General features: G+C 44.6%; 1 protein-coding gene across 8 annotated transcripts in view; it reads left to right on the forward strand.

Moving 5' to 3' along the window:
- IDE (insulin degrading enzyme) overlaps nt 1–12,993 on the forward strand; it is a 105,439-nt gene that overhangs the window by 48,790 nt on the left and 43,656 nt on the right. For all 8 annotated transcript variants that reach the window (XM_044420678.1, XM_044420676.1, XM_044420679.1 and 5 more), the window contains 3 exons: nt 5,821–5,913; nt 6,571–6,662; nt 8,525–8,605. In XM_044420678.1, coding sequence (XP_044276613.1) covers nt 5,821–5,913; nt 6,571–6,662; nt 8,525–8,605 — 266 coding nt within the window. The remainder of the gene's footprint in view (nt 1–5,820; nt 5,914–6,570; nt 6,663–8,524; nt 8,606–12,993) is intronic.

The raw sequence follows: 12,993 nt of genomic DNA on the forward strand, positions 1-12,993 counted from the left end.
AACTCCAAGAAAAGGAAGCGATGGGAAGGAGTTGAGGTGCATGTACACCAATGCTAGGAGCATGGGTAATAAGCAGGAAGAGCTTGAAGCTCTCCTGGGAATAGGAGGGTATGATCTGGTGGGAATCACAGAAACTTGGTGGGATGAAAGGCAAGTCTGGAATGTGAACATAGAAGGGTATCACCTTTTTAGAAAGGACAGGAAGGGAAAGAGAGGTGGGGGCGTGGCTTTATACGTCAGGGAAGGGATAGGATGCAGTGAGATAGAATGCAGCACAGATGGGGATTCGGTAGAGGCAGTCTGGGTGAAACTTAGGGGTTTTGACAGGGAAAGAGACCTGACAGTGGGGGTATGTTATCGCCCTCCAGGTCAACTTGAGACCCTGGATGATGTCCTGACAGGCCAGATTCTAAGGATACCTCAGGGGAGAGACACAGTAATTGTGGGAGATTTCAATCTCCCGGATATTAGTTGGGAGACTCACTCGGGGGTGACCGCCAGGTCACGTCGCTTCCTAGAAGCTATAGAGGGAGGGTTTTTCACACAGAGAGTCCGAGAGGCGACGAGGGGGGAAACATCCTTGACTTGGTCTTGACCAATAGAGAGGAGCTGATAGATGAAGTACAGATTAGGGGAGCTCTGGATGTGAGTGATCACTCCATCCTTTGCTTTGAGATCAGGGGACTGGGGACATGTAGCAGGTCGAGCACTAGAAGCTGGCACTTCAAGAGGGCCAACTTTGGCCAACTGAAGGCCAGACTGGGGAAAGTCTCCTGGGATAGGTTACTGGAAGGTAAGCGAGTTGAGGAGGGGTGGATGGCACTCGAAAGGGAGTGCTTTTGGAGGTTTTGGAGGCGCAAGCCTTGACGATACCTCTAGTCAGTAAGGTGGGGAGGCGGAGGAGAGTGCCACCATGGATGTGAAAGGAGGTGGTTAGAGGAATTAGATGAAAGAGGAACCTCCGTAGGAAATGGGTACTGGGGCAAATAGACAAAAGGGTATACCGGGAGAAGGAGGCCCGTTGCAGAAGGATTCTTCGCAAGGCTAAGGCTGATTACGAGCTGAGACTTGCCAAGAATATCAAGAGCAACAAAAAGGGCTTCTTTCAGCATGTAAATTGGAAGAGGAAGGGGAGACAAGTGGTGGGACCACTAAATAAGGAGGAAGGAGATCCAGTGACTGATATGAGGGAACAGGCACAGATGCTAAATGACTATTTTGCCTCTGTGTTCTCCCCAAAGCAGGACGGGGGATATCCGCATAGGAGATTAGATGAGGCTGGGGACTTAGGGGAACAGATTAGAGTCACCCCCCCCTTGAAGTCGAGGGGCTTCTCAGGGCATTGGACATTACAAAGGCGCCAGGCCCTGACGGGTTACACCTGAGAATACTTAGAGAGTTGGCAGAGGTTCTCTCACGCCCGCTGGCCTCCATTTTTGAGACCTCGTGGAGAACGGGTGAAGTTCCAGGGGACTGGAGGGTGGCATCAGTGGTCCCAAGTTTCAAAAAGGGTAGTCGAAGGGACATGGGGAATTACAGACATGTTAGCCTTACGTCCATTGTAGGAAAAAGAATGGAAGGGCTCATAATAGAGAGAGATCTAGTGATGCTAGATAGGGAAGGGAGGCTGACAGCGACACAACACGGTTTCCGCAAAAACAGGTCCTGCGAGACAAACCTTGTGGAATTTTATGACAAGGTTTCGAGATGGCTAGATGGAGGGGATGCAGTGAATGTGGTACACTTGGATTTCAGCAAGGCCTTTGACAGAGTACCCCATGATATCCTGGAGGAGAAACTGAGGAGTTTTGAGATACACCAAAGCACTGTCCGGTGGATTAGGGCATGGTTGACTGACCAAAAGCAGAAGGTAACCACTAGCAGGGAATCATCGGGATGGCAGCCAGTGACAAGCGTGGTCCCCCAGGGCTCTGTCCTGGGGCTGATCCTGTTTAATCTTTTCATTAATGACATGGAAGAAGGGGTGAACAGTCTGCTGATCAAATTCTCAGACGACACTCAAACTGGAGCAGTGGCCACAGCTGAGGAGCAGGTACTCCAGATCCAAAAGAATCTGGACAGACTATGGAAGTGGGCAGGAGACAACAGGATGGCGTTCAATGTGGATAAGTGCAAGGACCTGCACTTGGGGCACAGGAATAGGTGTCATAAGTACAGGTTAGGTGACAAGTGGCTGGAGAGCAGCACTTGTGAAAGGGACCTCAGGGTGCTGGTTGACTGCAGGCTAAACATGAGTCAGCAGTGTGATGCGGTGGTCAAGAGGGCGAATGCCACCCTTGGTTGCATAACCAGAAGTGTGGCTTCTAGATCAAGAGAGGTATTACTACCACTCTACACGACTCTGGTGCACCCGCAACTGGAGTATTGTGCCCAGTTTTGGGCCCCTCATTACAGAAAGAATATAGCCAGGTTAGAGTCAGTGCAGCGTAGGGCCACAAGGTTGGTGGCCAGTTTACAGGGGATGGGGCATGAGACGAGACTGAGGGAACTGGGTCTCTTCAGCCCTGCAGAGGAAGGCAGTACGTGCTCCAACGGAGCAAAGCTCAGGGAGCCAAGGTTCCATTTGGATGCCAGGAAGCACTTCCTGACAGTTAGGACCCTGAGGGTGTGAAATGGGCTTCCACGAGAGGTCATTGAGGCCCCATCGGTGCGGGTGTTCAAGGATAGACTGGACGTCCACATGGTGGGCATGTCGTGAGCGGAGCCGGCTGGTTCTGGAAGTCAGACTAGATGGCCCAGGAGGCCCCTTCTGACTCACTCTGTTTCTGTGTTTCTGTGTATCGATTTTAAATAAGGAAAACATGCATATTCAGGGGCAAAGTTTTTTGAGCTGTAAATTCTGTACGAATTTATAGCACCATAGTCCTTAATGTTCTGAGCTAATGGCGTTTATTAGCTATAAAAAGAGAAACATTAAACAGAATACATAAAGGAGAGCCAGTTCATCTTTCAGAATAATTGATGTGTAACTGATACTTCTTTTTTGTGGTCTCTGTGCGTCACACGCATGGGCTCTTTGCCTGTGTGGGGGCTGTTGTCAGATAGATAAAGATTCCCTAGCTAGTTGTTTTGGTGGGAGTCCTGCCCCCTTCTCCAAATGGTATATAAAGGTAAGGCTTTTGCCATTTTCTAGTTTGTTTTTGACTGCTTCCCTGGGTTTCTCAGGTTTGTTCCTGCCTAGTTCTCATTATCTATATATCACTTTTTCCCTCAACCTTACCTTACAAAAATCTGAATTTCTTTCACTCTTTAAACTTTATCTGTTCTCATCCTATATATTTTTTAAAAGTATTGCTCTTACCTCATATCCATGTCGTGAGCGGAGCCGGCTGGTGCCGGAGGTCAGACTAGATGGCCCAGGAGGCCCCTTCTGACTCGCTCTGTTTCTATGTTTCCTATACCTTACTGTTAACGCTTTTCCATCTGCCTTTCTTTATCCCCCCACAAACTCTTTTTTCCCCCTTTAACCACTTTATTCCGTCCCTTGATGGCACTCACAGCTGTGTTTCAAAAGTGTATATGCTGTGGCACCAAGTTGCCCTCAACTGATAGACATTCACTTTGTCTTTTCTGCCTGGGAGAAGACCACAGGTTATATTCTTGCTTACATTGTCAGACTCTTGCTAAGTAGGCAAGGAGAAAATGAGTGAGCCTTCTGTACCATGAAATGTGGACCAGAGCCTTAAGGGTGGCAGATACAGTCATGCCAGGCCCTTTTACTTTGTAGCCAGTTCTGAATGCAGCTGCTGCTGGGGCTTCATCAGCTGAACAGGTGAACTCCACTTGAAAGTCCACCAAAAAAGGCTGAAAAGAAGGGCCAAACGTGGCCTCAAAATGGCAACTGATAGAAGCTCAAAAATAGTGGGAAAAAAGTCTGCAGAGAAGCCTAAGAAGAAGACTCTCCACCATTTCCCCACACCAGACCAATCTCTAGTCTGCCCCAGGGTGCATCTGGTGGAACCTGTACCGGCTACATTTCCAGTTCCTCCACCTCTGTCAACAGCACCATCCTCCAGATTGATGATCTGACCAAAACATACTACACATTCTCAGAGGGTGAGATACGGGACTCACCTCCAACAACTCCATGAAGCTCTTCCCAACTGATGCAAGAGCCACTCCCAGGACCAGTATATGAGCTGATTTCACCATGCATCTCCAGGGGCTCGAGCCAATGATGCAGCTTGGGAGAGAGAAAGCTACTGGATGCCACTGACAGCTCCATATGGCCATCAGTTCTGAGAATCAAGGTCAAGGGAAATTCCTTACCAACACTGAAATCAACCCTTGTTCCTGCAAAAAGATCCTTAGCCCATTATGCCATCTGTTCCAGTGTTAGCACATCCATCACGCTCCAGGCTGCCAGCTCCTGCTGCTGAACAGCAACTAGCAAACCCAGCTCCACTGCCACATGTGCCATCCTCACCATCCAGTTATTCCTCCTCCTCATCAGTCCCAGGAGACTATGCATCCAAATCTGACCAACTACCATACAAGGAACCAAAGATGTGACAACAATGCAAGGACCAGAATCCCCCTCCAAAGACTTTGTAAGATTCTCTGAACAAGTTCTTTGGATGGTAACATTGCTCTGGTTGGAAACACAGTAACTGGCCAAACTACCAATCAAACTGATACACAATGTCATCCAGATGGAGGGCTCTGTTCTGGAAGCCATTCAATTCATGCCAACCCTTCTCAATGCTATGAAGGACTCATGGAAGGCATTGACTCAATGATGGCCAATGTTGAGGCATTTAGAGAGTCTTTACCAAGTCCAGGAGGGGGCCATCCCTTTGCTTTTGCATAATCCTCAACCCAACTCAGTGATTGTGGAATTTGTCCAAGGAAGTTTTGCTGAAATACCATCAGACTTCAGGGCTCTAGGGAGGAAAATAAAAAAACATTGGTGTCCAAATAGTCTTCTCCTCAATCCTGCCAGAACATGGAACAGGAACAGTTAGGGAAAGAAAAATCCTTCAAGTGAATGACTGACTATGATGGTGGTGCCACGAAGAGAGATTTGGATTCTGGGACCACAAGCTGAGGTTCCTGGAAGATGGAACTGGCAAATGATGGGCTGTACCTCACAAAGAACGGGAAGCAGAAGTTTGGCTACTATATGAAAAAGTTCATCAGGAGAGTTTTAAACTAAAACCTATAGGGGAGGGAGATGTGCAGCATGGCATACCATCACCTGGCAAAGATTTATATATTTCAACAGAGAAAAAACTTTGGCTATTGGGCAGTATAGAAATTAAGATGACAAAGATTGTGATAGCTCTTCCTATGTCAGCCCCCACCCCCCTATGAAAATGCTACACAGAGAGTAAGGAGATCCTGTTGAGTAGGGTAACCTGTGGTGTGATATGGAGGGTGGAACTCTGCAAAATGGTTGAGAGGCCTTCCATGAGTAAAGCCTTTCAACATGTGGACATGTTGAACATGTTTAACATGCCTTCCTCTCACAGAAGACAGATCCTGGATCCAGTCCTAAAAGCACAATCCTATGCATGCTTAGTCAGAAAAAGGCATACAACTTCCAGCATTCCCCAATGAGCCATGCTGGCTAGGATTTGCAGGATTACTTTTTCTAAGTATGCATGGAATTAATGCACTTAAGTTTTATAAGAAAACTGTATCAATCTATTGGTTCTATCTGTTTCTTCCTTTATATTTTTGTGCAGTTGGAATTAACTAAGAACACACATTTGTTCTAACTTTGTGAGTACAGAAACAACATAACTTACAAAAACAAAAATCAGCTATTTTGTGAGTTTGTAAACTATTATTTTGCAGGCTGGGTGAATGCACTGGTTGGAGGACAAAAAGAAGGTGCTCGAGGCTTCATGTTTTTTATCATTAATGTTGAGCTTACTGAAGAAGGCCTTTGTAAGTGAATTCATTCTTTCATTCTGATTTGTTAGCCTTTAAAGCACATTGATTCATGTATAAAGCTATTTATATATCCAGGTATGACAAATAATTGATAGGAAACCCGTACTAAGCCAGCTGTATCAGGGATAAACAAACTGACTTCAGACTGATAGGAATGTTCTTATTCTTTGAAGTGCTTCTTGGAGAATATTAAATGACACATTTGGTTTTCCTAAATTCTATAAATTTAAAAATTATTCTCCTACTTGAGAAGAATTTAGGCAGTTTTCTGAGAGAGAGAGAAAGTGAGAATAAATAATAAACCTTTGTTTACTACTTCACATTAATTCAGCCTGTGTCAGAAGACTGAACTGGAAGTATGAGTAATAAGGACTAAACTAGATACAATGTTGAAAATTGCTTCCTCACCCCTAGAGTGAGGAATACCACCAATAGCAGTAGCAGAGGAGGTTATTTGATTAATAATTTGGTCCTTCCTCAGTCTTTGAAGCAGCTGCATGAGATTACTCATTATTTAAAAAAAAACCCCATTCAGGAGACCCCCAGATCTCCTATATCACTTCTCTTATGACCCTAAGAAAGCTAAAAATACATAGTTGATTTTTTTCTGAGAAATTCCTTATGCATGTAATCTTTCTTTCTTTTTTAAAGTACATGTGGAAGATATTATTTTACACATGTTTCAGTATATACAAAAACTGCGTACAGAAGGACCTCAAGAATGGGTTTTTCAAGAATGCAAGGTATGACATTTTTATATATTTATTTCTAGAAGGGTAGACATGTCAGTCTGTTGCCATAAAACCCGAATCCGTGTTTAACCCATAGCCAGCTGTAGCCTTGTGGCAGTGAGTACATATACTGACCCTTTCATGCTTATCAGTTTCACTTTCCTAAATAATCCAGGAATGTCCTGTTCCCAGATAATATCTGAATCTGGCATCTTTAACCTTTAAACTTTTTACACCCTTAACTAATTACACTGATAGCTAAACAGTGTAATTAATTAAGGGTGCGATTACAAAAGTCCTAAAACATCCAACATCCTGCAGCTAGTATGGTTGGTTAGAACTGTAGGACTTTTTTCTGACTTAAGCATGCCCTAAATCTGTTCCTGAATTCTTTCTTTAATATAGGGTGGGGCAAGCAAATGGGAAATTTTCAATTGATGTTCAATGCACAAATAAACACATTACAAAATACATTTTATGATGGAATGTATTGTACAGGATATGCAATTAATGATGGTAATCAGTATGCATTTAATATTCATTTTATGTCTTGAAGATAACATCATGAAGATATTGGCTATTTTTCTGTACACATTTTGACAGCCTGCTGTGGAAATTCTGTATTGTCCAGCATAATATGTCAAGAGGAATGCCAGCAATTTCCTCTTCCTTCCTCCTTTTTAGTTGTAGGACATGTGTGGTACACTTGGCTTTTAAGATGTCCCTACAGAAAAAAATCAGACAGTGATATCTGGGGATTCCAGAGGCCATGGAATGTCACCATTGCGTGAAATGATGCACCTTCCGAACAATAGTTGAATAGCTGCCATAGATTGTCAGGCAGTATGTGAAGTGGCTCCATTCTGATCATATGTAACTGTGGTTGCAATGTCCTTCTCATTTTCAAAGTACTGGCCTGTGACACCATGCGATGATGCAGCACACCATACTGGAACCTTAGTGCTGTGTAATGGATGCTGGTGAAGCTCAAAAGGATTTTCCTGCGCCCAGTAATGGAAATTCTGTTTGTTAACATATCTGTTAAGGTGAAAATGGGCTTTGTCCAAAATCCACAAGTTGTTAATGAAATTGGCATCCTCGTTTACTTTAGCCAGCAATGGTTCACAAAACTGTTGACGCAACACGTGGTCATTGGGTTTGAGTTCCTGCACAATCTGCAATTTGTAGGGATAGAACTTCAACTTGTGCAGTATACTTTGCATGCTTTGTCGCCCCAAGTGTAGCAATGATGTGTGTTGTCGAATGGAGTGTCAAGGGCTCCTCACAATGGCAGCTCGAGCAGCCTCAATATTCTCTGGTGTGCGGGCCATTCAAACACCACCGGAGGGATTCTTTTTTAAGGTTGAATCTGTTTCTTCGAAATTATGCCCTCATGTTGTAATCGCATGTGCAGACGGGACATGATCATGACGTCCTAGCTGGTAATGATCCTGAAATTCCCTTTGCACAGCAGTCACACTATCGCCTTTCTTATAAAAGGCTTTTACAGCGAACGCTCATTGCGCACCACTCTACTGCTCCATTATAACTAATGGCAAGGGGTCCTAAACAAGGTTGCACTGGTTCCGAACAATTCCTGTTGTGTCAGGGTTGCCAGCTCCTAGTTCCAAAATTTCACGTTTGCCTGCATCACCCTGTACTGGCGCTGAATGGTTGCTTACCTTGCTTTGTAGAGATTTTATAGTAACCTAAGCAGTTTCCAGCTATTTTCTTTAGTTAGTATTTGTTAAACCAGTATATTTATTTGATTGCCCAGCAATCAAATTAAAATTAACTCCAAGTCCTATTATTATTCAATACTGGATTTACAATAGTGACAATAACAAGTGTTATTTTATTTTATTTCCCTTTAGGATCTAAATGCCGTAGCCTTCCGATTTAAGGATAAAGAAAGACCCCGAAGTTATACATCAAAACTTGCAGGAATGCTGCATGTGAGTTATGGGTTTTTAGCTTGGGATGTGTATGTTACAGTGTACTACAGTATTTTGTAACATTTCTGAAATGTTTCAGGAAAAGTTGGTCAGTAATGACATTCATAAGGACAAGTCCTAACTTTTCACCTGAAGTATGTACTTTATCCACAAAAGCAGTTCTGTCTAGATTATGTCTTTTAATGTCTTGGTATTGCACACAATTATCAGGGTAAAGAATGCTGATGATTTGACTAATAATCTCATAAATATTGAAGCTATTTACCAATAGCTGGAGTGGAAGTCCAGAGTTATGTGGCTGAAGGATGTATACAATTTCTTATTTCCAAGCATAGCTGGCATGATTATGTCTTCAAATCAGTTTGATTATTACCTTCACATCATCTGATTTTTGCAATGAATTGAAATGCTTACTAAATACTGTGCTTCCCAAGGACTTGATCCTAAAAAAAAATAATCTTCTTACCCAGTCATAGTCCTATTAGGTTTTACATGATCTTTTAGTGTCTTCAGTAGCAAGAATTTAATATCTAAGCAACTAGGGAGAGGTGTATTGTGGCCCTGATTACTAATATACTGTATTTTTCACTCTATAAGACTCACTTCCCCCCCCCTCAAAAGTAAGGGGAAATGTCTGTGCATCTTATAGAGCAAATGTGTGTGTGCCCGACGCCCGGGACGCTGCCGGCGGGGGGGGGGGTGGAGCAGCGCACGCCGAGTGCATGCTGGCCAGGTGGTGCCACATGGTGCAGGCGGGCCAGCAGCGTCCCGGGCGTCGGGCGCACACACATTTATTCTATAAGACGCACAGACATTTCCCCTTACTTTTGAGGGGGGGGAAGTGAGTCTTATAGAGTGAAAAATACGGTATGTTAACTGTCCACTAGACATTCTTTGAGGGGCCATAGGATAGCAGGGGCTCTCTCTCCATGGTCAGAGACAATGCTGAAGCTAGTGAGGAAAGACCTATGCCGGCTGACCTCTGTGGTTGAAAAACTGACCTCTGTGTGTGTGTGTGCGCGCGCAGGCGTGCGCGTGGCCGAGGTGGGGTGCTTCCAGTGGATGGGAAGGGGAAGAGACAGAGAAGCCAGGACTCAGGTTACTCTGAACTTCTTTCTGCCTTCTTCCTTCTCCTTCTGAAGTGCTATCACCAGGGCTAAAAAACTTATCTACTGAAATCTGCAGGCAAATATCATCTCCACCATTTTCCCCACCCCAGCAATGAATGATCAGAAATGTCTGAATTTGGAACTCCTGATTAGTTAGGGCAGGGCAGCCCAACTTTTTGTACCTTGAGGCCTTCATGAGGACTTCGACACAGAACCTGGGGGCCGCACAATGAATTACAGTTCCATATAGTAAATTAAAGTGTTCACAATATACTTATAAAAATTAATACACACAATTAATGCATAGTTAATTAACCATTAAATGAGGAAGAAAATCCGTAAGAGGTCTCAGAGCTGCCTTGAGAATGCTTTGTGGGTCTGTGATTTCTGCAGAGATCACAGGCAGCTCCTTCTCCAACAACAGCCCAGCCACAATGTCCACTCATCTGGGGTAGCCTATCCCTTTCTTCCCTGTTTCTCCTGCCCAGAAACCCTCCCATGTGACCATCCAGCCCCACGTTCCTTTTTGGAATTGTGCTGAGCCAACCTCTTGTACTTGAGCTGGTGAACTCTCAAGGTGCTCATCAGCATGCAGGGCATGCTGGGGCAAGCTCTCACATGGCTGCTGGCTTGTTCTGCTCCTTTCCTTAGGGGGCTGTTCCAATAAGTTAGTGGGGCACTTTGGAAGTGCAGCTAAAGACCATCCAAATGTGACCTGGACAGCCAAAAACAGCTTGGTGTTGCAGCAAAGGTGGCAATAGCTAGAGAGAGCTCAGAAAGCAGCAAGAGGTTTCTTGCCACTTTTGTAGAGTGAATTACTGCTGTGGGACTTCGTGTGATCTGTCACCCAGGTTCAGGTTCCTTACTCCGAGCAGAGCAAGCTGCCCCAGCTGGTCTAGGGCCTCTGGGATACAAGCAGCCAAGCTACCAGGGAGCAAGTGAACAGGGAGAGCAAGCAGGAGTTTGGCAGAGGAGTTGTTGTAGTTGAAGAAGAGACAGGGCAGGCAGAGGCAAAACAGAGACAAGCCTGCACTAGCCCAGCTAGTAGTCTTTTGTTTTTCTAAGAGACAGTTGAAGGGAAGCTGCAGATAAGCTGGTCGCTGAACAGAAGTGGCCTGATCAGGTAGCAGCAGTTGTGTGGTTGGGGTGATTCATTCTGGTTCTAACAGAGCAGAGCAAACTGCCCCAGCTGGTCTAAGGCCTCTGGGATACAAGCAGCCAAGCTTCCAGGGAGTGAGCCACTGGAGCGAGAGAACAGGAAGAGCAAATGAGTTCGGCAGAAGTCCCTAACATTTCCCCCTTCTTTTCTCTTTTTTAATTCCCATGCTGCACACACACAAACACACACTAGTTTTCTTCCTTGTAAAACACTCCAATTTACTAGTAGGATTGTGTTGCTTACCTTTAGTGAAGACATTTGAAAATACCAGTTGTCACTATAAACCCCTCCCCCCAAAGACAGAGTCATTAAGGTTGCACAAACAGTGGACCGAGGAGACTCCACAGTGGTGGCCTGCAACAGCTGCATACTAGTAGCCCTGATACAAGAAAAGGTGAGAGCACTGAAGCAGCAAGGATCCATCTTCCAGATAATAAAAGAAAACAAGTTTTTAGACAGAGTGGAGGAGCTGCAACAGCTAAATCACCAAGTATGCTGTCTCCCTGGCGACAAGATTAAAAATATAACCAACATGTTCACACAACTGATGCAACCCACTGACAAATACCCCTTCCTTCTCTTCCACATGGGACCTAACAACACTGCCTTGAGAAGCTTCACTGAAATAACATCAGAATTCAAAGCTCTAGTGAGGAAAATAAAAACCATTGTGGTGCAGACAATCTCCTCAATCCTACCAGTACATGAAAGAGGAACTGTTAAGGAAAGAAAAATCCTTCCAGTGAGCCACAAGTTAAGCTTCCTGGAAGATGGATTTATTAACAAATTATGGAGTGCATCTCACAAAGAACGGGAAGCAGAAGTTTGGCTACTACATGAAAAAGTTCATCAGGAGAGCTTTAAACTAAAACCTATAGGGGAGGGAGGGACTGCAGATGGCGCAGTGGTTTAAACCGCTGTGCTGCTGGGCTGGTAGATCGAAAGGTCGCTGGTTCGAATCTGCCCAACAGGGTGAGTTCCCGTTGCTCTGTCCCAGCTCCTGCCAACCTTGCAGTTCAAAAGCATGAAAATGCAAGTAGATAAAAAGGTACCACTTCGGTGGGCAGGTAACAGCGTTCCGTGCACTTCAGTGTTTAGTCATGCCGGCCACATGACCATAGAGTCTGTCTGTGGACAAATGCTGGCTCCCTCGGCTAGGAAACGGAGATGAGCACCGCCCCCTAGAGTCAGGCATGACTGGACTTAATGTCAAGGGGAAACCTTTACCTTTACCTTTATGGGGAGAGAGATGTGCAGCATGGCATACCATCACCTGGCAAAGACTTATATATTTCAACAGAGAAAAAACCTCAAGCAGGGCCCGACACCAGTCTCCCAAAATACGTAGACAGAAAGCCAGGGCACAGCTAGAATGAACTTCTGTGTCTCTACACCAGTGCCCAGGGTATGGGAAACAACGTGAACTTGAGCACATAGTCCCTGAGGGTTATTCATATAATCTTATACAAATAACTGAAACTTGGTGGGATGACTCACATGACTGGAAGTGTACGATTAATGGATATAGCTTGTTTAAGAAAAACAGAAAGGACAAAAATGGAGGTGGAATCGCACTGTATGTGAACAATGCATATATCTGCACAGAAATACAAGGAGAGGAACTTAGTAGCCCCATCGAAAGCATCTGGCTAAATTTAAAGGAAGTAAAAAATGAGACATAGTTATTGGCATCTGTTACCAACCAAAAGAGGACAAGGATGCAAACTTCAAAAAGCAACTTACTGGCATTTCCAAGAAGAATGATGTAGTCCTCATGGGGAACTTCAATTTCCCTGATACATGCTGGGGGACAAATTCTGCCAAGCATGGCCCCTCCAAGAGATTCCTGACGTATGTCACCAACAACTTTCTCCAGCAGAAAGTAGATGAAGGTATGAGAGACTCAGCTATCCTTGATTTAATACTAAGAGGGATGACCTGTTGCACAAAATAGCCATAGGAATTCTGGGGGAAAGTGACCATGTGATACTTGAATTCTCAATTATAAAGGAGATAAAGGGTAACTGGAGCCAGACACACATCATGGACCTCAAGAAAGCCAACTTTAACAAACTCAGAAAAATGATAAGCAAAGTGCCATGACAACACACCCTTAAGGG

The sequence above is a fragment of the Varanus komodoensis genome, unplaced genomic scaffold (genome assembly GCF_004798865.1).
Source record: "Varanus komodoensis strain SLA01 unplaced genomic scaffold, ASM479886v1 scaffold11, whole genome shotgun sequence".
NCBI lineage: Eukaryota > Metazoa > Chordata > Lepidosauria > Squamata > Varanidae > Varanus > Varanus komodoensis.